The following is a 27,288-nucleotide window of genomic DNA, read 5'->3' on the forward strand; positions in this document are numbered from 1 at the left end:
TGCCACTCCCGGGGGCCCACAGTAAAGGTGACGTGCACAGAGCCGTGGGCACGAGCATGGCACATCGGCGGTGCTCAATCCCTGTTACCTGCTGCAATTCATAGATGTGAAGTGACACTTCCCAAAGCCAGAGAGGCGTCATGCCCCCCACCCCCAACAATCCTTGAGGCCACATCACCCACCTCTTGGACTGGGCCTTCCACAAGGTTGCCATCTTCAGGCCGGCAGGGACGGTCAGGGCTGCGGCCTCAGGGAGAGGCTGGTTTCAGATGGGCCAGGGTCCCCCGGCAGGCAGGCAGGCAGCTGTGAGGCGGGGCTGCAGGTGCCCACTCACCTGCCAGCCCCCAGGAGCCCCCAGTCCCCAGCAGGTGCGCACCCTCGGCCTGGCCCCTGTTGATCCACCTGGGGGGCCCCGGCACCCTCACTGCGGTGGCTGTGCCTGGAAGCTCCCACTCCCCGGGAAGCTCCGAGCCAGCGCTCCCTGTCTGAGGTTCAACAGGACAGGTGTGGCGGCCGCTCTGAGGGCCTGCCCAGCAGGGGAAGGTGATGCGCAGGCGGCCTCTGGATGGTGAAATCAGGCTGCATGTCTGACCCGGGTGTCACACCAGCCAGGCAGGGAACAGCCTCCGGGGGCGGATGGTTCGCCAGCTCTGGGAGGACTCAGTAAATATTAAACAGCCCCTGGCATGCCAGACGAACTGCCAGACGAGCTTCCAGACAGACACGTGTGACCCACTGGCCCTAGCCCTCACATGAGGCCACGGCAGTGCCGCCCAGGGTGGTGGTCGGAGGCCTTGGAGTGGGGCGGCTGCAAGTGCAGGACCTGGAGCCAGGCAGGCTGGGCTCGAGCCCTGCCTCTGCCCCCGGCCCCCAGGCAGGGCAGTTACAGGACCGACTGCAGGGGCTTCGGGTGAGGACTCCATACAACAAGGACACAAGCTCAGCATTTATCTGGTGTTCAGTGACACTGGCCGGTCGGTGATGATGACAAACATGGCACTTGGAAAGTTCACACTCTACTCTTGGTGATTTGTGTGTCCTGACCAAGTCTCCAAGGCCCATCTCCCTTGGTACAGCCCAGGACACCGAGCCTGCATCACTCGCCTCTGCTCCAGCCTGTGCCACTAGCTATGTCACACACGCAGGGCCACCCCTTCCTGTCCTCTTTCTCCAGCCTCTTCTCTTTGAAAAGTCAAGGGCTGCTATTTTGTTTGCACACCCCCACTTCCCAGCCATCAACAGAGGAATCCCCGAGGTGGTGAACATGTCCTAGTGCTCCTCACTTAAGGGACCCCTGCCCGACAGCCTGGGGGGAGGGAGGCCCGGCTGAGGGGCAGGAAAGGGGTGAAGGGTAGCTGTGCCTGTCGATCGGGGCAGAATGGGACAGAGTCAGGGCCTGGCCCTCTTTATCCCCTCTGTCCGTCCTCCCATCTTCCTACCCAACCCTCTCCAAAAGTCCAGCTCTTGGGAAATGGCCTCGTTATAGCAATCCTTCACACCTTAGTGTAAAATTCCCCCATCAGGTTGCTTCTCCAAGTGAATTCTCTGATTGTGGAATAAAAAGGCCTGTCTAGAGTCAAAGGGGTTTCAAGGCAACAGGGTGGGAGGTGGGGATAAAGGAGGCATCAGCCCCCCACCCCAAGTGGAGCCCTGCTCTGCTGTCTGAGGTTATCTTGCCCAACTCGCCCCAGCACTGAGCGCGGGCAGCCGGCTGCGTTTCAGCCTGTCTTGGTCACCTGGGAAATGAGGCCAGAAGGTGAGGCCTGAAACCAACCTGGCTGTCCCACCTCAGGGCCAGGGGTCCAGACCCCGGGGAGCGGAACAGAGATGGGAAGTTAAAAACAGACATTGTGGGCAGTTTCTTCCTCACCTGGCACAAGGGGGCTGCAGAGGCAGAGGCCAGATGGTGGCCGCTCAGGGACGTCAGAACCAGCCCAGGCCCAGCGTCCTCTGGAACCCCCCGACACTGAAGCCCGAGGAGGGGTCCAGGATATCTGTGGCCATCGGGGCCATCTTTCCTAGACTAGGACTTGGACATTGCAGGACTCTTGCTGACGGCCGGTAAGCCCTGGTGTCGTGGGGACAGATCACCTCTGTCCTCCTCCTCCCCAGAACGCTGACCCCAGGAATCTGGACGGTAAACAAAGGCAGGGACCATCTGGGGGCACTCTTTGGGCATCCACACTTCCCATGGATACAGGAAGTTCAGAGGCCCCCACAGGCCTGGCAGAAGCAGAGCCGCGGGCAGAGCCACTTACAGAATTCGTGGGGTCCAGGGCAGAATGAAAGCGCAAAGCCTCTTGGGCAAAGTTTTAAAGAGTTTCTAGGTGGCGACAGCAGAGCATTCAGTGCAAGTGCAGCGCACGGACCGCGTGCTCACGAAGCCGGCCTGGGCTGCAGGGTCTGCGGACCCTTCCCCACCTGCCAGACCGCACGGGGTCCCTGCAGCGCCTCAGTGGACCAGCTCCACGCCAGGGCAGCTTGGAGGGGTTCGCACGGGCTGGACGCCCCCGTGGCCGGCACCCTGCACAACTGACCTTCTCGGCCCTGATGACAGCCCCCACGGGGGACCCTGAAGCAGCCCAGGAAGAGGCAGCTCAGAAATGGTTAAGTCGAGAAATAGCGTCATTTCCTGGCTGCTTAAACTTAAGTCCTCCCAGCAGCACTTACGGAGCACCTGCTGTGTGCTTTTACCATGGCAGCGTCCACACTTCCCCCTCTGGGGTGGGGCTTGGAATTGGGAACACTGGGCCCTAATCACTCTGAGCTTTGGCCAAACTTCTTCCCGTCTTGGGGCCTCTGCTAAACCCTCCAGGGGCTCCCCCCACACTGATACTGTCTCAACTCAGTGCAGCCCGCGAGGCCTGCAGGGACCCCTCCTTCCCTGACCACCCTCCCACATGCCAGCCACGCACCTGCTTTCTGTCCTTTAAAGCTCATTCCCACCACCTCAGGTCCTTTGCACACGCTGTCCCCGCCATCTGGGAGGCTCCCTCAACCCCCACCCATGGGCACACGATCAGAACGGCTCCTGTTCCCTCGGGCCCTCGCTTAACGTGCCCTGACTCACTGAGGCCCCCCTCGGACACCCCAGCCACCCTCCCTCACCCCATTTTAGTTTCTGCACAGCACTGGCCACCAGCCCAACCTGTCCGAATCATTGTTCACTTATTGTTTCTTGTCCCTTCCCCCGAGGGCTGGAGCCCAAGAGAGTGGGGCCTGGGTCTGTCCCCAGAGCTTGGGACAGGGCCTGGCCAGAATGGCTGCTCTATAGATGTTTGTTGGGTGAACAAGGGATTCCTAAGGCTGCTTCCGGCTGGGACACTCCAGGGTTTCAACTCTGAGATGTCGCTTCTCCCCTCATGCCCGGGAACCGGGCAGCCCAGAGAGGAGGGGAGCACTGGGGGGTGGGAGTGGGGGGCTGTCACGTACCAGTTGACCCTTGGAACGAGCGCATAGAGGAGGCACCTGGCCTGGTCTGGGGCTCAGGGTCCCCCAGGACCTGCATGAAGCCAAGGCCCGCAGAAGACGGAGCAGAGCTGGCGGGGGAAGAGGAGCGGGAAGGGAGCTGCAGGAGGAGGGCACAGCGTGTGCAGGGCCTGGAGGGGAGAGAGGCCGGGGCTGGGGCACAGGGCGAGACACTGGGCAGGCCAGGGTCGGGGGCCACTCGGCCATGGACGGGACTGGATTGTATTCTAAGTAGGATGGCAGCCTCTGGAGGGTCTCAAGCAGGGCAGTGGCATGATGGGATTTGGTAGTTGATCGACTCACTGACCGATTCGGTTCTGTACTTTGCTCTGGCCAGAGACCCCACCTGTCCACCCCATCTGCTCTGACAGGCAGAGGCTCGGGTCCCTCTGGATGTCTGAGAACCGTCCCATCCCCGAGGCCTGCCAGCTGGTGGGCAGTTCCCTGGGACCTAGGACAGTGCCCTACATGAGGCCCTGGAGCCAGGGGCAGCAGGCCTGGGCCCATCGGGCTGTGGCCTCAGCAGCAGAAACACCTTCCTCCCGGGGACTCAGCACCTAACGCTGGAGGAGACACATGGCGGAGCGGCAGGCACGGCCCAGGCAGCGCCTCCCAGGGACTCACAGCCAGAGGGTCAGGGCTGATGCCCGGCCCATCCCTACAGAGGCTGCTCCTCACCCGGAAACTTCCCGCAAGCTCCTACTGTGTGCCAGCTGCCTGCCTCATTGTGCCTCATGACAGCCCTGTCATTCCTAGTTTTGAGATGAGAAAAACAAGGCTTAGAGAGGCAAAGTCACTTGCCCCAGGTCACAGAGCCAGGATAGGTGGCACCATTGCCTAATGTTTCAAACAGGAAGAACATTCCTTCCTAACCCCGCCCCTAGGGACTAAGGTCCCAACTCGGGCCCAGTTTTGCTATGTGACCTTGGGCAAGGAGCTCCACCTCTCTGAGCCTCAGTGTTCTGATCTGCCACGTGGGCCTGTTGAGCTCCGGCAGATCCACTTCCAGAGCACTTGAAATAACTGTTCAGGTCTCAAGGAGGTGGTAGGTTTCCCCCATCACCAAGAATCACGCCCACGCACGCTCACGCACACACACGGTGCTGGCTCCGAGCCGGGCATGAGCTCGAGCCTCAGGGTCACCGGCAGTAGGAGGATGTCCCTGCCCTTCCCCGGCCCTTGAACAAGCCCCACACCCCCCGCCCAGGCGGACTCACGCGATCCTCCGGCTCTGTGCACTGCTGAAGCCCGCGAAGGAGGCGCTGCGGCCCACGACCCCCACGGCCCCTGCGTCCCCCGGGGACAGGAACCGCACCCGCACCGACATGGCTGCCACCTGCAAGGAGAGGACCGAGAGTCAGCCTGGCCCCGACACCTAGTGAGTGCTGGCCACGGCTGGCCACCTTCCACCACCACCTCTGGGGCTCACGACAGCCCAATCGTCCCCGGGTCCCAGACGGGCAAACAGGCTCTGCGAGGTGAGGGGACCTGCCGGGGCAAGTGGCAGGAGCAGAATACGAATCCAGGCCTCTATACTCCGCGCTCAGGTTCTTAATGCCCCAGCAGTGCTGCTTCCACAAGTGGGGGGACGGCACCCCCTGAACCCAGCGCTTCCCACCTCCCCCAGCCCTGAGTACGGCCGCACACCAAGCACTGTGCTGGAGATGCGCACTGAGCAAGACAGGCAAAGCCCCTGCCCTCAAGGGCTCCCGGCCCAGCAGGAAGACCCCCAACCACTGACGGCTGGGCACGGAGCATGGGGTGGGGAGGCCCCGGGGGAGCTGACCCAGCCACGGAGGAGCTGAGAAGCAAAGGCCGAGCAGGGGTGAAGGGCAAGGGTGTTCGGGGCAGAGGGAACAGCACAGACAGAGGCCCGGAGGCGTGAAAGGATGTGATGTGATCCAGAAGCAAAAGGAAGTTCGCTGGGCGGGGGCGCCGCTCCAGAGGAGGGCGGAGAGGCCGGCTGAGCGGCCATGGCAGCCGCAGGGAGGGCTTTGGCCTTGCAATTGGGCAAGTAACTGGGAGCCATGGGAAGGTTTAGAGCAGCGGCTGACAAAGCCCGATTCACATGAGGGCAGACTGGCTGGCACTGGGGACTGCCACTGCCCTGGGTCCGTCACCCCGTCTCTGACCCAGCCTGCAAGGGGGTCAGCCCAGAACGCTGGCTGTCTTCTCTTTCTTCCAAACCATCTCTAGATCGGAAAAAATGCCACCACGTCCCTTGGGAATATAGCCCAGCATCTTCCAGCACAGGCAGTTGGAAAGTTCTTCATATCTAACCTAAATCTCCGCTGCTACAGTTTCATACCTTGCTCCTCAGCCAGGGTGTCAATCCAAGGAGTCCAGGGACTCCACTGTCCAGACCAAAGCTACAAAAGAGCCCCAGTCCACCAAGGCCCCTGATTCCTGCCTAGGGGGACGCCCGCGTTCCAACACCCCTTCCCCGAGCAGCCTCCGCACCTTTGTCCACGTGGCTCCTCTGCCCGGAGTCGCTGCCTCTATTGAGCCACATCTGCCCCGTGTCCGGCCTTACATTCAGTTTTTGGTTAGCGCTGCCAGGGCTCCCAAGACGCCCTCGCTCTGCACCTTCCGGCAGACCTGTGCGACCCCTGCCCCACGCCCCCACGTGTGCTGTAAATAGGGACGCCCTGGAAACAAGCCAGACCTGGCTCCAATCCCAGCTGGGCCCAGTGGTCCCAACTGTGAAATGGGATTCAGCAAACAACCTCCCGCGGTGGCCGTGGGAGGGACCGTGGGAGCTCCGGAAGAACAGCTGTGTCTGTGTGATTGGCTGACAGAGTCCCCAGCCCTGGAGGGGCGCCAGGGGGGCCAGGTGAGCGACTTCTAGCCGTGACAGAGGAAGGTAGCAAGCCCAGGGGCAGGAGCTGTACCAGACTGTACATCCATTAACAGCAGTGCTGTGTGCAGATGGGGAAGTTGAGGCAATCTGGTGATGAGGCATCATTCATTGAGCGTCATTATTAAGCCAGCCCTGCTCTAAATGCTTTACGTCAATTATCTTATTAAATCCGCACAACCCCCGGAGGAGCAGGACCTATTGATGACCTAATTTGATAGACGGGGAAACTGAGGCTCAGAGAGGTGACAAGACTAGCCCAAGGGCCCCAGCTGGGAAGCATCAGAGCCGGGTTTAGAACCCAGGGTGTCGGCGTTTGTTACTCTACGTGGCCTCACCTGGCCCCACGGCCCCCATCTGTGCTGCGCTGCAGCCAGCTGTTCCCGCTCACAACCGTCAACTGCCGAACTCTCAGGAGCTGTGTGAGCCGCTGACCTCGTGTTGGTGTCAATACTTGAAATCAGCCACACTAGGAGAATTTACACCATGGAAATGGGCAAACGCTACAAGTCAGGGCTTTTGTTTTCTGCTGCTTGTTAAACTTACACCAGCTCACCACTGCCCCTACCCCGGTCAGCACACACCCAGGGTGGGCCTGGGAACCTTCTGGAATTGCCTGATGACCCCCAGGCAAGCTGGGCAAGGGGATGAGGAGGGAGCAGGGAGGGGGCAGCAGCCTCACTCGGATCCCCAAGGTCTGCAGTTGGGACATGGACCTGGAGCCGGTCTTGGTCCCTCCCCACCTCCCCCAGCAGCCTTCTGGGTCATTCCTCCATCTTCACCCAGGTCACTCCACTTCAGGGTCAGAGAAGCACTAAACATCTCCTCTCCTGCAGTACACTAAAAACAAGCCCACGTCTTCCTGGTCGGAGTGACAGAAAGGAGGACAGAGGAGAACTAAGGTTCAGCACAGACCCCCACGCCTGACTGTGGGTTCATTACGACAACATGAGGTTCAGTGACCCCGTTTTTCATATGACGAAAAGGAGGGGTGTGATGGGGCCCAGAGACTCACATTTTTCCAGCTGAGGTCTGGCTCTTTCCTGCACAGCATCTGCCACGCGAGACTGGCTTGCTGGCTCACTCCCCTCATCATCCAGCCCAGACGTCACCTCCCCAGGAAGCCTTCCTGGACACCTTCCCCTCCTGGCAGTGTGGGGCGTGTCCTCTGGGCTCGCACAGCCCCTCATTCCCTCTAGCTACAGTTGGCGGCGAGAGGTGACTTGTCACTAGCTGGGGGGCTCCCTGCGGGCGGGGATCTGGTGTGTTCTTCCCTGGTGCTTGGAGAGGTCACAGCACATCTCTGTGCAGCCAGAGAACAGCAAAGAGAAGGCTGAGGCTGCTTCCGCCACTTCACCCCAGGGGCAGGCAGCGCATGACAACAAGAGGAAGAAGAATTACCACCATGTGCTCGATTCTAAGAAGGCAGAGGTGGATGAATGTTTTCTGTAAAGAGCCAGATAGTAAATATTTTTGCCTTTGCAGGACATAGGGCTTTTGTCACAACTACTCAACTCTACCGTTTTAGAGCAAAAGCAGCCACAGACATTGTGAAAATGCACGGCCATGGCTGTGTTCCAATAAAACTTTCTGCATAAAAGCAGCAGCTATGGGCAGTGACGGGTAGCCCTGCCTCCGGCCCACGCACACACAGCCAGACCCAGGGTGGGGGCAGGTAGGGGACCCCAGAATGGAAGCAGGATTGTGGAGGGGACCTGCCAAGCCAGAAAGGTAGCATTGAGGAGTGGCCTAGAAAACTCAGGCCCCCATGCCCTATAGGCTTCAGGGTGTGGGAGCCCAGGCCCCCGTGGGCCCCTGTGGGCCAGCCGCCCGCGACAGCTCCCAGACAGCTCAGCTGCGCCCCCTCCCGGCTGGGCCTGGCGGTTGGCTGCTGCAGCCTCACCCAGACAGGCTCTCTGGAGTCGGAGGAAACAGTCCTCCCCCTGAGAAAAGCAGGGACGAGACCCCAAAATCTCAGTAGCCTCCTGTGGGCAGCTCCTGACAAGTCCCAATGAATGTCTGTCACCTGCAACCAAGAGTGACATTCCTAATGTTCAAGCACTGGCACAGCAGGGAACTGAGGCAGGGTGCTGGGGCAGGGTCTCAAAGACCCCTCCCCTCCTGCAAGGGCCCTGTCCCTGCTGTGGCTGCCGTTAGCCCTGTAGCTGCTGGATTGCGGGCAGGTCTAGGAAGTCCCAGGGAGGCAACTGGGTGAGGGGGAGGGACACTGCGGCTCAGCTCCGGGCAGCCCTGGGTGGCCAGCCCTCTGCAGGGCCCCTGGGCAGAGGACGGAGGCACAGAGGACATGCAGTTCTCAAACCTTCGGTGGCAGACAGGAGGCCTCTTCCACTCCTGCGTCCCTCGCTGCCTCTCTCCGGCCCGGCCGTCAAGGCAGCACACGCTTAGACCAGCAGCGTTGGGACCCAGCTGGTACGTGCAGGGACAGCAGGCCAGCTGCTGCCAGACACTGGGACCGTCCCGGGCCTCTGACCCCAAGGTGCAGCTGGGAGAACGGAACCCACTCCCACTAAATCTGTCTCGCTCACTGCTGCCCAAAGCTGCCCCGCGACTCCTCCGCCCACCAGCCAGAGGGAACCTGCAATTTCACCTCATTTAGAGGTGAAGTGGCTAAATTTAACGTTGCGGGCTCTTGGGGCTGGGTGGCTTTTATGCCTGAGTCCCTCACTTAGGGCTCTTTTTTATCCACTCAAATGCCAGCCAGGGCTTAGTTTGCTTATAGGAGTTTCCAAAATAGCTGCTTTGGTTTAGCATGAAAGGAAATGGCAAAACAGCCCGGGATGTGGCTTGTGAGTTTATGCAGAAGACGGACGGGCGTCCCGGGAGGCTGCTGGGGGAGCCAGACGTCTGCACCTGAGGGGGCCCGACAGAGCGCGGGGTCCCACTCCCCCATTTTACTGATGGCAAGACCAAGCCCAGGGGGGTCACAGGACTTGTCTGGATCACCCAGAGGTGCCTGGAAGAGCCAGAGGAACCGGAACACTTTCTTCCTGCCCAAGCCAGAAACCACCTCCAACTTTTGCACAGCCGAGCCCTCTGCCTGGCACAGCCTGGCCCCAGGCCCCATCCCCACCCCCCTACCCCGAAAGGCCCTCCCTGACCCCTGGCTAAAGCTGCCTCGCCCCTCACCCTATTTCATATCCCTTAGAACTTCCCACCCTTCCCAACTGTCTTATCAGTTCTCGGGGTCACTGTGTGGGAGTTTTTCTGTCTTGTCCGCAGCTGTGTGCGGTGGTTGAATGAGTGATTACTGAATAAATGAATGACTGAAGGACATCTCTTCAGAACTGTGTCTGGAGTTCCTTTGCTCCGCTTGTTCACCAGCACACATGTACTGAGTACCTACTGGATGCAGGCGCTGGGCAGACAGGTGTGGACTAGTCCAGCGGAGGGGACTGGGAGACAGGCAATGAGAACACAAGGTGATGTGACCTCCATGACGGGGAGTGAGCTGGGGCCTGTGGGAGCCAAGCAAGGACCCCTAACCCTGCCCCAGGGGACAGAGTGACTGCAGAGAACCCCTGGGGCAAGTGCCATCTTAGGTTGAAACCTAAAGCAGGCGGAGGTATTGGCTTGGCAGAGGGAGAGGATGGGATGGAAGAGTGTGCTGGGTGTTGGGAACAGCATATGCAAACGCTCAGAGGCGAGAGAGATAGGACCAGTTGCAGGAAGTGCAGACAGTTCAGTGGAGCATCAGGTGCTCTATGAGGGGAGCCCTGAGAGGTGAGGCGGAGACCAGACCCTGACGGGAGGTGAGTTTAAGCTGCACCCGAGGAGAAACAGGCAGGGCAGGCCTCCCGCGCCCTCGACTTTGGCAGAGTTCGCTCACCCCTTCAGTAAGCCACCTGGCCTGACGGTGCCGAGTCTCAGTAAACCAGGAGTGAGCGCCTACTGCACACAGGGCCCTGACACAGCCTCCATGGGACAAGGAGCAGTCGCTCTGGGGAGGCCCCTGCCTCTTTGGCCCAGGGTTGGGGTCTCCTGGGCCTACGCAGACCAGATTGTCTACAGGAAGCCTGGACCCCTGGCCTCGCCAGCTCGCGCCAGGTTTTGCCCCCTGGATCCCGTGCCTGGCTGGCCCACCCTTGCTTCCCTGCTGGCAAGGCCGAGCCATGGCGTGGCGCCTCTGCGCCCTTGACCAGGACCCAGGGAGGGAGAACCCCGAGGCCCCCCTCACCCTCCTCGCCCTGCTGGGCCCCTTGGCCCTGCTCAGCACCCCCGTCCTTCCCGGCTGCAGGGGGGGTCCATTTTTCTCCTCGAGCCAGGTTTTGTCCCAGCCAGGACAGGTGTGCCCAGGGCATGAGGAAAATGAGGCTCCAGCTGCACGTGATCTTGGACAAGTCTCCCCTGCCCCCCACCCCGCACAGCCTCTGTTTCCCTGTCTGTGAAATGGGAGGGTTGGGCCAGAGCTCGGGGCTCCCCCACGCACGCAGGACACCCTAGGCCAGGTGACAAGCGCACCCAGACCCCACGGCACGCGGTGAGAAAGCTGTCCTTGCCCGGGTCCCTCTCCACCTGGACGCTAACACCGTCACTCTCCCTGCTCAGCCAAGGACAGAGCTGGCTCCAGGCGCAGAGATGGAGCCCTCAGGTCGTTTTGTTTGGTTGAATTTCTTTGAAGGTAACCCCCACTTAGAGCCACCTGGCTTCCGTATGGTGCAGAGTGTTTGTTTCTAAACTGTGTATCTAGGTGAGGGGAGTGACCCTTGGTTTGGGCAGAGCAGGTGGGAGCCCTCTCAGGGCAGCCGTCACTCCTGGGTCCTGCCGCCTGGCTCTGCCGCCCTCTGGATGCACCTGGAGCCAGGAGGGGACACCCCAGGCATGTCCCTGTGGAGGCTGCGGCCTCATGGCCAGAGAGCCATTGAGCATTCTTCTCCTAAACCTGACTTCTGGTCTAAGAGAGGAACAATCAGCGCCTTGGGGAGCCCCAGCTGCGCCCCGGGGGCCACCCTCCCGGGACTTCAGGCAAATGGACACTCCCCGACAGCCGGATGGCTCCACGCCTGGCTCGGGAGGCAGGACCCGGGCCAGCAGGCCCTCACCTCTCTTTGTCACGGTCCCCAGCCCCGTGCTCGCTCTGCTGGGGGTTTCCGAGGTAAAGATGACTCACGAAGTTCTGTGAAATCTCCAGAGGGAATTTTAATTTAAATGGCCCCATCACTGCCCGGGTGACCCACTCTTACCAGCCATGCGGGGTCGGCCAGGGGTCACCTGGAAGACAAGCATCTCTTTGGGGAAGGGGCCTCCTGGGGCCACCATGGGGGTGGGGCTGCGTGGGGGTGCCAGGCGGGAAGGCGGCTGGACGGGGCAGAGGGAGTCAGGGAAGACAGCAAAGGTGGGGTGTGGGGGTGACAGCTGAGCCTCGGGACACGCAGGGGGGCTTCAGATCCATCTCAAAGCCCCCACCTGGCCTCTAGCTGTAGGAGCAGCAGTCAAGATGGGGACAGGCCGGGAACTGAGATGAGGTGAGCAGGGGGGGTGCAGAGGGACCCTCCTGGCAGGGAGGGAGCCAGGGACCTGGCGGTCCAGGTTCCAGGCCAAGCGCCTCTGTGTGACTGTCACAGTCTGAAGACAGTAATAGCGCTCACGACAACCAGCACGTCCCTGTGCTAGGCGTAGTTCCAAGGATCGACTTACTTATTAATAATGCCCCATACCCAGGGAGTCCGGCCTCGAGCCTGCGCTCGAGCCCGCCAAGCAGCAAGCACCCCCTTGCTAGGCCCCGGACGCTGGGCTGAGCCCTGGACATGCACGCAGCACCCCCTGAGGAGGTCACTTCTGCCAGCCCATTGTACAGACCGGGAGACTGAGGCTCCCAGAGATGGAGTCACCTGGCTGGCAAGTGGCAGCGTTTTCTCTCCAGTGCGCACCCTAACCAGGAGCCCTCCCAGGAAGGTCTCACAACCTCGGCACTGCTGACATTTGGGGCCGGATAATTCCCTGTTGTGATAATTGAAGATGTCTCCAGACACCGCCACATGTCCCCTGTGGACAGAATCGCAGGATGAGAATCATCACCTTAAAGGCAGCTGCACAGACCTGGGCCAGAGGGCTCGCTGATTAGCGTGGTGGCTTAGGAATAATTTTCTATGAGTGAAATAAGTAGTACTGAAGACACTTTGGTGTTTGGTTGGTGACAATATTGTTCGGACATCGTCCCCCTCACACAAACAGGGTGTGGGGATCCAGCAGGCCAGGGCATGACCTCTGCCACCCCCAGCCCTGACACACACACATGCACACATACATGCACGCACGCACGTCTGGTCACCTGCCGAGGACGTGGACACAAGCCTGCAGGCCCGAGCCCAGGGCTTGAGCTGGGAGGAGCAGGTGGCGTCCTCCAGCCTTCGGGGCCTGTTCGCAGAACAGCGGAGTCTGCACGAGACCTGCCTTCACGAAAGCCCCACCTGGTAGCGAGCCTGTGGGTGAGGAGACACCAGGTCTGCAGCTACCTCCCCTTCTGCCCAAAATAACCTGACCCCTGTGTGGTCAGTCCACACGGCAGGACTTGGATCCAAACCCAGGCGGCTGAACTTGTAAGGCCGCCCACTGGTCACTGGAGTGAGCTGCCCCAAGTCCTCCGTCATCTGAGGGACACAGACACCCCCCGACACACACACAGGGCTGGACATCAGAGCAGCTTCCCCCCACCAAACAGCCGAAAGGACAAAGGAAGAATCCACTCCCGCCGCCGTCTCTGGAAGAACATTCAGGTTCCCTTCCTAGAGTGACCTCTGCGTTAGACACAGCGGGCCCAGCGCATGGGGCCCACGAAAATGTTTGAATTACTTTTAAAATCAGAAGACAAAAAAAAGAACTTTTAGGTCAAAGAAAATGTTCTATTATATAATAGTAATATATCTGTCTTCATGCCACACAGTTGTAATATATGCTTGTGTGTGTGTGTGTGGCACGAGCATCCCAGGAAGGCCAGGGTGCTCAGCACCAGGGAAGTCACACAGGGCCCTGCCCTTGGCCCCTTCCAGCCCTCCCCGGGCCTGTCCCCACCCGCCTCCAGCCCACGGGCTCCCCCACATCTCTTCCCAGCCCGGGCGCGTGGTTAAACAGCTGGGTTTAGCGTGTCCTACCTTCCTCCCTTGCCAGCCCTCCCTGTTCCCAAGTCCCGTTGCTTGGCCACGGGCCTGGCCAAGTCAGAGGGGCTGGGAGCACCCAGCAAAACCTCACACTTGACCTCATCATCTCACTTAACCCTCGTGAGATGCATCGCTGTGGCCACTGTGTCCCCTGTTCAGCTGCCTCTAACTAGGGCTGGGGGAGCCGAGAGCCCTTGGATGTGTGTTGGCACCGTCCCAGTAGGACATCCCCCACCCCCCACCACTCTGGCATCTCCACCCCTCTAAACCCCCTGCCCCACGACCAGCCCCCAAGGACTCTTCACCCACTGCCCTGCCCTGCTGCTGGGTCTGTTCGGCTCACACACCCGGGCTCCCCTGGCCCCGTCTCTGCTGGTCCCGGACGCTCCCAGCCAGAGCGGGAGCCCCCTCCACCCTGCAGACCCCTGGCCAGCTCCTCTCGGGGAGGAGCCTTCCTGCTCCCTCGTTCCCTCTTTCACATCTGACGACCAGTCCCAGGGCTGCGGGAGGCTCAGACCAGGACACAAAGGAAACCGGCTGACAGGACGGCCTCCCTGGGGAAGGGGGCCAAGGCTCCGGGCAGCAGAGAGGTGGAGACTGACTTTTTTTTTTTTAACTGTTTACTCCAATATTGAAGTATAATTTATGGGCCAATAAACCGTGCAGATTTAAAGTGCATAGTTTAAACAGTTTTGACAAATGTATACACTCGAGCAACCACCACCCAAATCAAGATAGAGAACATTTCTATCACCCCAGAAATTCCCTTTCCCCGTTCCAAGTCAGTCCCCCCTCCCCCGCCCCAGAGCAATCATTCTGACTTCTCTCCCCAGCGTTTATTTCCCTCCCGGAGAATTTCGCAGGAAACTTATTCTTCCCTTTATACCTTTATTCACGTTGAAAGGGGATGTCCCGTGCCCGTGTTTCTTATTCTAAATAAAGAACCCCACCCCCAAATCCCGGCACTCCCTCTCACCATCGCTGCTTTACTTTCTTTGTGGGTCTCCAAGCACTCTCGGACATGACCCTATTTCTTGTGTGTTCTGTGTCCGCCTGCCGTGGCCAGAACAGGTCTCCTAATCCCCCCAAACACAGCCTGATTGGAGTGATGCGAATGCTAACTGCGAGCAAGTGTTCAACGGAGATTTACTGAACACCTACTATGTGCCAGTCAAGATAATTCACTTTAATCCACACAGCTACCTGGTGAGGTGGGACTATTATTATTTCCATTTCACAGACGAGAAAACCACAGCTCAGAGAGGGGAATGATCTGCTAAAACTCACACAGTCGTTAGGTGGTGAGGCCAGGATTCGAACCCTGGTTTGTGGCACTTCAAAGCCTCTCTCTTCACCCCTACACAGGGTATTTCTTATTATAAAGAAGTTTGGGAGGGAAATGTGAGCGGGCAACTCCAGAAAGGCCTCTTTCTGCAGTGTCTAAGAATGGAGCTCGCTCCCCACCACCCAGGAGGGCAGGAGCACCACTGTGCCCCTTGCCCTCCCCTCAGAGGAACTCATGACCCACTCTTGTCATAGGAAAGGCAAAGCCTGTTCACACTCCATCCTCCTTCTGCTGCTCCTCCCAGGCAAGAAGGACGTCAGCCTCCCCCGCCCCTCCCACACACACAGCCGGGGCGAGGAGGGCAGGAGGGAAACGCTGGCATTCCCAGGCATCAGAGGTGGTGGGGGGCACGGGGCCCACGTCAGAAGGACGCGTAGGTGGGTGCTGGCCCAACCTAGACCCTGCTGGCCCTGCGTGTCGCTGGGGACACAGCCCAGGGCTGCTGAGTCAACCCCCTGGAATGCCTGCGGCTGCCCCAGGCCAGCTGGTCCTGGGACTCCTGCACAGGCACGTGGGCTGTTAGCAGCGAGGGACGTGGTCAAGGGTTCAACAGAGATGAGCCATCTGCTCCTCCCGAGGTAAACAGTTTACAAGAGACAAGTCAAGGCAGCCTGCGGGTCTGGTTTTTCTTGGACAGTGAGACAGGCACAGTTTCCTTTTCCTGCCGGTGCCGACTGGAGAGAGACGGTCCCAGGCACTCTGACCCCAGCTCAAGTGTCCCCCCCACCCGGGGCAGGAGCGTGTCTGTGTGCGGAGGCAGGAAAGGTCGGATTTTTGTCACATCTTTCTTGTTCCATTATCAGGACTGAGCGACTTTATGCCAGACTGTTAACCCACATCTTAAGGAACGTGGATTTCCTCCCAAGGGAATAGACTTATTTTCTAGAACCCAAAACTTTCAATTTCAAGAATCTTCAGCCTTAAAACCATTTTCCGTTGGAAGAAGACCCCTACTGGTCTCCCCAGGCATTGCACCCCTGCTCCACCAGCCACTGCAGGCGCCTGCACAAAAGAGAGGGGGCTCCTTTCTGGATGCTGAGTGGCGTCAGTGAATTCTCAAGCATGTGAGATATGTATGTGGCTTAACAGCCAGAAACAAACAGCTTGTGCTGGAATTGTAATGCTGGAGTTTCCAAAAGTGTTGCAAAACATTTCAGGCAGACACTGGAGTTTGTGTACTACAAGATGTTTATCAATTAATTCCTTCTTTGCCAAACGTTCTTACCCGGGTCTATTGGGAGATGATTTCGGTGGGAACGCATCTCCAATTTTGTAATGAAAGTCACCAGGGAAATAGGGCTTGCTTTACAGAGGTTCATATTACAAACAATGTGGCTAGAACAGGTAGTCCCATAAGGACAAGGATAGTGCTAAGTTTGGAATGCATGTAAAAAAAAAAAGTGACAACCAGGGATGAGAATTTTGGGACTCTTTGCAGACCTGCCAATAGCCTGTGCGATGCACATCCACAGATGCACATGGAGGGTGGTGAGTATAAGCCTTAGGGCCAAAAAACACAAGTTCAAGCCCAGCCTTTGCCTCTTTCTAGCTATTAATACATGACTTAGGACAAGTCACTTACCCTCTTTGAGCCTCAGTTTTCTCATCTACAAATTGGAAGCCACTGAAATTATCTTCCCATTACCTGACTTCACAGTTGCAAGGACTTGCTCTTTTTCTCCTCATTCAAAGGAAAACACAGACAATAATTTATAGCTGTTCCTACTGCTTTGTGCTGTTAAGATTAGATACCTGGGGTAGCGTGTGGGCTTCCTGGGGCTGCCGTAACAAAGTACTACAACATGTGTGACTTAAAACAGAAACTTCCTGTCTCACCGTTCTGAGGTTAGAAGTGCAAAATCAAGGTGTGGGCAGGGCTGTGCTCCCTCCAAAGGGTCTAGGAAAGAATCCCTCCTCCCCCCTGGCGGTGGCTGTCAGTCCTTGGTGTTCCTGTCCCCTAGCTGCATCACTCCAGTCTCTGCTTATGTTATCACAGGGCATTCCCCATTTCTTATAAGGACAAAACCCCACTGGATTAGGGCCCACCCAAGGACCTCATCTTAGCTTGATTACATCTGCAAAGACTCTATTTCTAAATAAGGTCACATTCACAGGTACCCGGCGTTGGGACTTCAACATATCTTTTTTGGAGGACACAATTCAACCCATAACAGACAGAAAACATTTTGTTTACCCCAGCAGTTTGATGATTTTTTTTTTGGATGTGCAAAGCATTTTAATGAGTTGGGTTTTTTGGTTGGTTGTTTGTTTTTTGATAACCCCAAGCACTGGTGTGGTGGGAGGGGAGACGCTAGACTGTTCCATATGAGAAAGCACAGAGATGTTCATGTCGGTGATTGACAGCTAGAGAAGGGCAACACTTTGGGGGGGAGTAACAGGAAATTCTCTCAGCGGTGGAATTTTAGGATGGGGATTCTAGAATTTAGCTCCAAGTGTGTTCCCCCTGGGTTCCCACTGCCCAAGCTCTGTGTACTTTCTCTCTTCTTAATGGGACAACATTTTCCTTTAGAGGAATTATTTCCTGCCCACTGCTATTCACCTGATTGGATTGACCCAGGGCCCCACTGTCCCCTGACCAAGGGAAGCACAGGACCCAAGCCAGGCTCACCAGACTCCACTCCCTGGAAGAAGATAGTGGGGCAAAAGGACAGGGAGACAAACACGCCAGACTTTGTTTGTCCAGGCTGCGGTGCCGCTGGACCTCCCACCCCGTCAGTTCCCAGGGGCCCCGTGTCAGCAACGCATCAGGAAAACGGAAGAATGGGGGTAGCGTCCTGCATGGGAGGAAAAGAAAAAGACAGCAGTTTTAGGAGAAGGATAGAGGTTTTTAAAAAATTAACAAATCAGCACAAAGGTACCCAGAAGAAATGTTAAGCCCCCGGAGAATCCTTGGGGAATGGGGAGGGCAGCAGGGTCCTGAGTTTCTATTGGGGTCTCGGGCCGTGGTTGAAGTGTCAAGGCAGGGAGGGGTACCCAGCAAGAAGTCTGGAAGATGTGGGCCCCCCCAGGGCTGACACTTGGCAATTCAGACGCAGGACGGTGGTGACAGTTCTGACAGTTCTCCTCTGGAGCATGGGGACCCCTCGCTGTCAGCCAGGGCATGGAGGCCTGGGCCAGGCCCACCTCCCCAGCTGGGGGCTGGGGGCTGGGGGCTGGGCCCTTCCCACCCCGTTTTGCTTCTGGGCCTCAGGCTTTATTGCTTTTCCTGCTTAATGAGGGGAGGCTCACTCAGCCCAGTGGCGATTCCTGTAAAAGCCTTTTCTCTGACCCAGTGTGGCGAGTTTACGGGGAAGCGCTCCCTGAGGGCTAGACTGGCTGGCAGCTGACGCTTTGCCCCCTTCCAAGGACGTAATGAGGTCTGAGGCTTCTAATGAGAGGCAGGGGGTGCTCTGGGCGCCACAAGCCCTGGACTCAGGTCGGAGCAGCAGCCCCGCGGGGCTAACTAGGCGTCCCCCGCCTGAGCCGAGCTCTCCTCGTGGGGAGAAAGGGGACACGGGCACATGCCCCACAGCCTGGCTGTCAGACTTGTCCTGGTCTGTCCCGGCTGCTATGACAAAGTGCCCTAAGCTGGGTGGGCGGCTAATAAACAACAGACGATTGTTTCTCACTCTGGAGGCTGCGAGCCTGAGACCAGAGTGCCAGCACGGCTGGTTTGTGAGTGTCCTGTTCCGGGTGGCAGACTGTGGTCCTCGCACGGAAGAAAGACGGCGGGAGAACTCTCCGGGGTCTCGTTTACCAATCACGAGGGCTCCACCCTCCAGATCTCGTCCCCTTCTGAGTTTCCACCATCCCAATACCAGCACCTTGGGAGTTAGGTTTCAACATATGAACTTCAGGGTGGCACAAACAGTCAGTCAGTGCCTAACAGCCTCCAACAGGACTGCAGATGTCGAATCAGCCTGAAACCCACAAGTTCTCGGCCAATGAAAGGAAGTATCAATGTCACTGTCACTCTCATTATTAGTACCTAAGACCTTGCTTGGTAGTCAAAATATCAAGACCCGCTTTGCACTGGCTTCCCTGAGGGAGAATTTTTTTTTTTTTTTAAGGATTTCCGCTGCTGACCTTCTTTCTCCTCGTCTAAATGAAGCCTGAGGCCAAGGCCTTACGCTTGTGAGAAAGAAGCTGACCCTGACCCAAGCAGAGGGGTGAGTCCTGTCTCCTAGCTCTGTTCCCAGCATGGGCAGTCCCCAGACCCCACCCCGCAAAATCTCCCAGTCTGCAAACCCTGAGGGCCCTCTGACTGCTCTTCTGGAGAAATCACTGGGCTCCGTCCATCCCACCCACGTGCACAGCCTCAGCTAGAATCCCGGCCGCTGGGGCACGCAAATATGCAAATCAGGTCCACGGTGAGATGCCACTGCACATGCCCTGGGATGGCCACAATCATGAAGGCAGACAGTAACAAGTGTCGGCATGGATATGGAGCAATTTGGAAGACTGGTACCCTGCTGGTGGGATGTGAGACGGTGTAGCTGCTTTGGAAACATCTGGCAGTTCCTCAAATGATTCAGCATAAAGTTATTAATACAGTACGACTCGGAGATTTCATTCCTGGGTATACACTCATGAGGACAAAACCTCTACAACAGTATATTCAGCCCTATACAAGAATGAAATACTGATACACGCTGCAACACGGGTGAAACTTGAAACATTCTGCCAAATGAGCGGAGCCAGACACAGAGGCCACATATGACTCCACTTATATGTGAGTCCTTAGAGACAGAAAGTATTAATAGATTAGTAGCTGCCAGGAGCTGAGAGCCGAAGAGAATGGGAGTGACTGCTAATGGGTACGGGGCTTCTTCTGGGGAGGGGATGAAATGTTCTGGAATTAGTGGTGATGTTTGCATTACTTTGTGAATATGCTAAAAAAACACTGAATTGTATGTTTTAAAAGGGTGAATTTTATGGCACATGAATTATATCTCAATTTTTTAAAAGTTTTCCTTAAAGTCCTGACTGCTATTTACTAGCTCATGAACTTGCACAAGTCACTTGGCCTGTCTGAGCCCCAAGTTCTCCATCTGTAAAAGAGGAGCATAACAACAGTAATTCATAACTTTCTAGGTTTGCTGAAGGCACATAATAAAATATAGGAAAGCTCTTGCCCCTGAGCAATGCTCACTAGGTGGAGGTTTTAGAATTCCTGTTAGAATCAGTTACTGGGCTAGTATAAATTTGCTAGAATGCACACTCTGGGAGGCAGGGCTTTTCACTGCTAAACCCCCAGGACCCCAAGGAAAAGTACCTGGTGCGTAGGAGCCATCCAACAAACATCCACTGAACGAATGAATGGAGGAATGAACGAATAAATGAATCCCTGCACCTCCAGTGGCTTTGGACTCTCTTTTATTAGGCTTGTACCAAATCTTGCACTTAGGAGGTAGCGGATTAACAATGATCGAGTGAGCAAGCAAATTAATTAATCAATCAATGAGTCTCTGCCTGGATAGTGAAACTCCCAGTTTATGAGGTAACCCAGACTTCTTCATTTGTGTACATTTCCCAAGTCCACGACTCTAAATTCTTGCTGAAGATTGTCTCCAGGACAGAGAATGGAGCCTTTTGCCAAGAAGAGGTTGCGTGCATCCTCAGGCCTCCAGTTTAAATAGTGGTGGCTTCACAGGAAAAAGAATTGGGGACCCCAAGAAGTTGTGGGGAGCTCAGAGGGAGTGGGGAGAGCGTTCCCCAGGGACAAACTCCTTCTGGCCCTCCTGCCCAGCACCTCAGGCACTCTGCCAGCGGGACAGCAGCCAGGCACCCGGGCTCGCTGCAGTTACCAAGCGATCCTAAGTACATCAAGATGGGCGCACTGACGCCAGCCGCTCTGAGTGGATCTGGAATGAATTGGGGGGTTGTTAAGATCGCCGACTTAAGCCTCTTCTCACAGGAAAAATATTTATTTCACCGAGCTCTGCTTTTTGGAAAGCTGCGCCTGTAACAGTCTGCATCGATCTAGCAGAGTTTTGGCTACTGCTGGTTTCTGTCTCCCTCCTGTCTCAGTCGGCGTGGGCTGTGTGTGCATGTCCAGAGCACACACTCCCATTGTTAAGCAATCAGCCAAAGACTCTGCCAGGACACTCTGCTCTTCTTTAACCAGAAAAAAAAAAATGGACACAATCTGAGCTCGTGGTGTGAAGCGCGAGACCTGAATGTTTCATCTTCAAGGATGCCTGCTTGAGAGGGGCAATTGCTTCTTCACCTCCCTTTTTATCTAACAACCTGCTTCCTCCCACCCCAGTTTTTTTTTGGGGGGGAGGAGGGAGGAATACAGATGAGTGTGAGGGAGAAAGTAAAAATCACTCCTACTCTTCCAAGGGCCCATGGTTAGCCGTCACTGAGTGGTCGTCCTTTCCCTTCCTTTTCCACTCTTTGGAGCCGAGGGGCTGGGGTCTGAATCCCAGCTCTGCCACTTGCTGGCTGTATGACCCTGAGAATCACATCACCACTTGGAACCTCTGTTTCCTCATCTGTAAAATGGTATAGTAATAGTGCTCACCTCTTTGGACTGTTGAAAGGACTAAACAAGAGAAAGTATATACAAAGCTTAGCAAAGTTTTGGCACTTAGTGAATTCCCAATAAATGGTACCGTTTTTTATAGGGTAAATATATACAATTTTTATGCCTTCTTTCATAAAACAGTGTAGTGTCTACATGCTCCCATTTCACTATTTTCATGATCATTTTTTATTTTTTTTTTTAGAGACTAGGCCTTGCTGTGTTGCTCAGGCTGGTCTCAAACTCCTGGGCTCAAGTGATCCTCCAGCCTTGGCCTCCCAAGTAGCTGGGATTACAGGCACACCTGGCTTGTAAACATTTTTTTCTTTTTTTTTTTTTTGTGAGATAGAGTCTCGATCTGTCTCCAGGGCTAGAGTACAGTAGCGTCATGATAGCTCACTGCAACTTCAGACCCCTGGGTTGAAGCGATCCTCCTGCCTTAGCCTCCTGAGTAGCTAGGACTACAGGCAGGCACCACCACGCCTGGCTAATTTTTCTATTTTTGTAGATATGGGGTCTCGCTATTGCTATGTTGCTCAGGATGGGCTCAAACTTTTGGCCTCAAGCGATTCCCCCTCCTTGGCCTCCCAAAGTGCTAGTATTACAGGCGTGAGCCACCACACCCAGTCTTATAAGCATTTTTAATGACCATAAAATATTCCATTGTAGGCCTATACCTACATTAGTCTTTTAACTGTACCCTGTGGATAGAAATAGAGGTTGCTTCCACAATATTGTAAAGATTGCTGTGATAAACATCTCTAGGCTCAAATCTCAGTCTACATTTGAGGCTCTGTCTTTAGAATGAATTCCCAGAAGTTGAATTATTGGGTCAAACGGTTTGATCACTTCCAACAGCCTTAATATATTAAACTTAGGACTGCAAAGGCAAGTTGTTTTCCAGAAAGATTACCCACAGATGTGTATAAGAGATTCTATCTTACCACTACATTGAGGATTATTACCTGTTAGTTGTTGCTAATTTGATAGGCAAAAATGATATCTCATTCTTTAACTTGCATTTAAAAAAATTTACCAACTACTTTTCTAATACTGGTTTTATTAGCTATAATGTGTTGAGCATTTACTATATACCAAGCATAAGGTAAGTGCTCTCTGTAAAATATCTTAATCAAACTTCTGGGTATATCTTTACCCAAGGAAGTAAAAGCAGGGACTCTAGCAGATATGTGTACAACTATGTTTGTAGCAGTATTAGTCATAATAGCCAAAGGTGGAAGCAACTTAAGGGTCCATCAATAGAAGAATGAATAAGCAAAATGTGGTATGTATGTATGCAATGGAATATTATTCAGCCCTGAAAAGGAAGAAAATTTTGACCATGCTACAACATGGATGAACCTTGAAGACATTGTGCTAAGTGAAAAAGCCAATCACAAAAGGGCAAGCATTGTATGATTCCTCCTATATGAGGTTCCTAGAATAGTTAAAGTCATAGAGACAGAAATTAGAATGGTGGTTACCAAGGGCTGGGTTGAGGCAGGATGGGGAGTTAGTGTTTGATGGGTACAGAGTTTCCGTTAGAGAAGACGAAAAAGTTCTGGAAATGGCTGGTGGTGATGGTTGCACAAGAATGTGAATATACTTTGCATGCTTAAAAATGGTTAAAATGGTAAATTTCATGTTATAGGTATTTTACCACAATAAAAAGTCTTCACTGATCTTCACAACATCCTATGAGGTGGATGTTATTATTACCTTCCCCTCTTCTTTCAAAGGCGATGAAACTAAGACTCAGAGAGGTTAAACATGTTCCTGGAGTCACACAGCTTATACATAGTGAAGACAGGTCTAGATGCCAGGTCTTACTCGTCAAGGCTACGTTATGCCACAGGAATTCTGGTAGACCTGGGAGCCAGAGGGGAAATTAAAGTGAATTCAAGGTAGCACAGGAAATTAGCAAGTGCACAGTGCCAAGCGGAACCGTTGGCCCTGAAGGCCCAGAGTTCAGTTCTAAATTTACTCTCTCTGACCTTCTTGTGGGTTCTAAATTTGGCCAAACAAGTTCTTCCAGCCCAATTAATGACGTGGGCACATTGTTTTGAAGATCAAACCTTTTTCCTGGTATGAAAGTAAAAGAAACAACGCGGAGCTTGCTTGGAGAAGCGGCGTCCCGCCCGTTAGCAGCCAGCTGAAAACCGTCCTGAGCTTCCCACCTGATGGCAGACACATGTGGCTGTCGACCGAGTTCCCGAGGACAGTGATTAAAACCACTTCCTGAACCCAAGTCTGAATTTCTCCTCCTGAATGAACCAGAAACAAAGCCTTGGAAAATATCTAAGCATAAAAATTCTAACAAGAACCAAACTTAAAATTCTCTTAAAATTACAAATTAAGAACAAAACAGGCCTCTTTGGTGGTCTCCATGCCAGGCAGGAATTACATGGTCTTTAGGGCCTCTCTGGCCAAGTCCTGACTTCTCTGGGAAGGTATTAGGGTCACTGACCTGCTCATGACCACTTCTCAGACCCCCTGCCTCCACCGAGGAGGAGCAGACACGCGGTCCGGCCACCAGTGACTGAACAAGCCTTGGACACTGGGCCCAGGAGAGACCATCCACTCACTGGTAGCAGATATATGATTTTTGGTGCTTGGCCCAAAAGGATGAGCCTGGACATCAGATTCCCTCCCTCAGGATTGTGACTCAGGAAACAAAAAAGGAGATCACAGTTGGTAGAGATACTTGAGCTGAAAATTCATGGATACTTGGGCTTGGGGTGGCCATTTTGGGGGCACATGGACACAGCTGTATATGGAAGAGGGGCAGGTACTGTGGGACTCTGAATCCCAGTGATAAAGTGGCTGGATCAAGCTTCACCTGAAACCTACCCTACCTGTCTTAGTCCATTTTGTGTTGCTATAAAAGAATACCTGAGAATGGGAAATTTATAAAGAAAAGTGGCTTATTTTGTTTACAGCTCGGCAGGCTGAGAAGTTCAAGGGCATAGCCCTGGCTTCCGGTGAGTGCTTTTGTGCTGCATCACAACATGCAGAGAAGGTCAAAGGGGAAGCAGACGTGTGAAGAGGGGAAAACCTGACGGGTAGGCTGGCTTCGATAACCCATTCTCACAGGAATGGATTTGATTGGAGGAGTAATTCAGTCTCGTGAGACGAGAACTCACTCACTGCTGAGAGAACAGCACCCCGCCATTCACGATGGATCCACCCCTTAACCCAAACACCTCTCCCGAGGCCCCGCCTCCCAACACGGCCACAGTGGGGATCAAATTTCCACATGAGCTTTGGTGGGGACAAATTATATCCAAACCACAGCTTGATCCCTGGACTTTTCAGTTATGTGAGCCAACAAATCTTTCTTCAAAATAGTTTCTTGGGATTTTCTGGGTTAAAAAAATTTTTTTTTCTTTTCTCTCTCTCTTTTTTTTTTTTTTTTTGGTTAGAGGAAGGGGTCTCACTTTTGCTCAGGCTGGTCTTGACCTCCTGACCTCAAGTGAGCCTTGGCCTCGGCCTCCCAGAGTGCTAGGATTACAGGCGTGAGCCATCGCGCCAGGCCAAAAAAAATTTTTATAACCAAAAGAAACATCTCAATTATTTAATACTTGCAACACATCCCTTTGTTACCTGAAGTTGTTAGAGTAGATTCCTGATTCACGGAACCCAAACATTCCTCACTAAAGCAGGCAGAAGCCCTTTGGGAGAGTTTAGGTTCAGAGCAATGTCCCTGCCCGTCCCAAGTGACAAGCTCCCCTTTCCTGGTGCGGAGCATTTCCAGGAGGCTGAGAAGTTAGGGCTCGGCCGCAGGAACACACTGTCCTCAGGACGACCCTTCTCAGCCCCAGGACTGCTGTTATCAGAGCGTCTATTGCTCTCTGAAGGTCCTGGACAAAGGGTGAAGCCAGGAACTCCTGAGACTAAAGGGCAGGTCAGGGGCCTGGGAGAGGAGGGGACATGTGTTTCCAGTTCCCTGGGGCTCCCACAGTACAACTGCTGTCCTCAGCCAACTTAGCTGACCACAGGGACAAATCGCACATGCTCCACAGGCAGTGACCCACTGCTAAGGGTGCTACTGGGGGTAAACTGAGTCTCACTGGGGCGAAGGGCTTAGCAGTGAGTGGACTCACTGGGATTTGAACCTGGGTCTGGTGGGCTCCAAGCGTGGCAGCTTTCCCAGTACGCTGTGGGAAGCGCTGACGGCTGCAGGCCTCCCGTTGTGGCCACATCTGCCCTCGCACATCTGCCCTCGCGTTTCCCTTCCAGCTGTTTCCACAATCAGCGGCCCCTCCAGACGTCCCTCGGAGGCTCCGAGGAGCTGACGACTGATGAGGAAAAGGATCGGCTGCGAACTTGAATCTTCCTCCAGCCTCCTCCAGACCCACCGGCGGCGTGGGTGTGTCCCAGCCCACCTGGGAGCATCTGCTCTTGTCGTCAGAGAGGGCCAGCCCTCCTAAAGAAGGAGCTCTCAGAAAAGAAGGGGAAAGCCAAAAACAGGGAAATTTCCAAATGGAAGTACAAGCAACGGTAATTGGCCGCGTCGGTGCCTGGGCACTGCGTGTCAGGCAGCCGGCTGCGTTACGATTTCACTCCAAGCTCAGGGCTGGGCTCAGCAGAAGGTGCTGAGCCTCTGGCAGGTGACATACACGCCCAAAGTCACCGGCTAGTGAGTGGCAGGGCTAGGTCTGAGCCCAGGTGGTGGACTTCACCCCTGCGGCTGTGTCACTGCAATCCCGCCCCTGGGGGAGCTGGCGCAGCACCCTGAGCTGCTTCTCCACCCAGCGTGCCCAGTGCCTCTGCACACCCCCAACTTTCCTCCCGAAGGATCCCCCACCGCCCTCTCACCACGGTTCGTACCGTCTCTCCTGGGACGCAGGGGTGCCAGGAACCCACCGCTCACTGGCCTTGGGACACGAGGGGAGTCAGTTATCCTTTCTGAGCCTCCGTTTGCTCGCCTGTCCAGTGGGAGGTTGTATTAGACCAGAAGTTTTCAAACTCCTGACTGCACCTGTTTGTGGGCCATGAGCTCCACCGAGGGTGTCACGGCAGGCATTTATTTATGTCATTCGGCCTCTGAGGCCACCATGCTTTCTGCAGCACACCTGGTACTTCCTGGGAATGACCGGAGGTCTTCCCAGAGCTACTGCCGGGTACAGGGTGCTTAATGATTCTGCGATGGCTCACATACTCTGTTCTGTTCCTCCTCACAACGTCTGCCAGCCCCTGGAGGGTGGCGCAGTGGCAGAGAGCCAGGCTCAGGCTGGGCGACCCGCCTATCCAAGCCTCCAGTCAGCATCTGTGCATAGGGATGATTCCACCTACTTCGCATGGCGATTGTGAATCCTAATTAGGATGATCATGCAAAGACCTTAGCACGGTGAGAGGCACAGAGTGAGCCCAACATCAGTCCACTAAAATTGTATTAAGCTCATGTCACATACATCACAGTGGGCTCCTGAGGTCAGGACACCCTTTTGGTCCCTTCCTCCAGGCACATAAGCAGCTGTTCTCCCTGTGACTGGGCCAGGCTGGAGAATAATAGCTGTGTCAGAGCCTGTCTCCACTTCCCGGCTTCCTTACACTGGTCGCCAGCCATCTGTCCCCCTTCAAGACAACCCTGACCCCCATCCCAGAAGGAACTAACTTCACATCCGCCCACATTTGAGAATGGCTGTGTCCTAGAGCACGTTACCAGGCTGGACTGTATTCAAGGTAGGCCACCAAAAGCCCACTGAGGTCCCTACAGTGGATAAATCGCGTGACTGCCGGATTCTCTGGGAGTCCTCCTGCCTGTGCACCCGCGGCGACTCGCTAGGGCCAGAGCAGCAGCAGAGTTCCACTCCCCTCTGGCCCCGAGTCTGTCTCTTCCCCACAGCGGCGGCCGTCTGCAGTGGAAATCTCCGCTGAGGGACAGGCTTTCTCTCAACACTCAAACAAGGCAGGATCCCACAGGAAAGGGGGTGGGCTGAGAGTCAGGGGGGCTCTGTGGCTGAGCTCCTGTGTG

At 55.3% G+C, this 27,288-nt stretch overlaps 1 protein-coding gene and 1 long non-coding RNA gene across 2 annotated transcripts in view; both read right to left on the reverse strand.

Moving 5' to 3' along the window:
* Positions 1 to 27,288, reverse strand: part of RIPOR3 (RIPOR family member 3) — a 71,682-nt gene that overhangs the window by 27,517 nt on the left and 16,877 nt on the right. Inside the window, exon 2 of the mRNA XM_045529260.1 lies at positions 4,686 to 4,804. Within this exon, the coding sequence (XP_045385216.1) occupies positions 4,686 to 4,804 (119 nt within the window). The remainder of the gene's footprint in view (positions 1 to 4,685; positions 4,805 to 27,288) is intronic.
* Positions 20,158 to 26,428, reverse strand: LOC123622722. Its single transcript, XR_006729623.1, has 3 exons — positions 25,415 to 26,428; positions 23,031 to 23,180; positions 20,158 to 21,282 (listed from the first exon to the last, which is right to left on the reverse strand). It is a non-coding gene; the product is annotated as an uncharacterized LOC123622722 (long non-coding RNA).

This window comes from Lemur catta, chromosome 17, assembly GCF_020740605.2.
Source record: "Lemur catta isolate mLemCat1 chromosome 17, mLemCat1.pri, whole genome shotgun sequence".
Lineage (NCBI taxonomy): Eukaryota > Metazoa > Chordata > Mammalia > Primates > Lemuridae > Lemur > Lemur catta.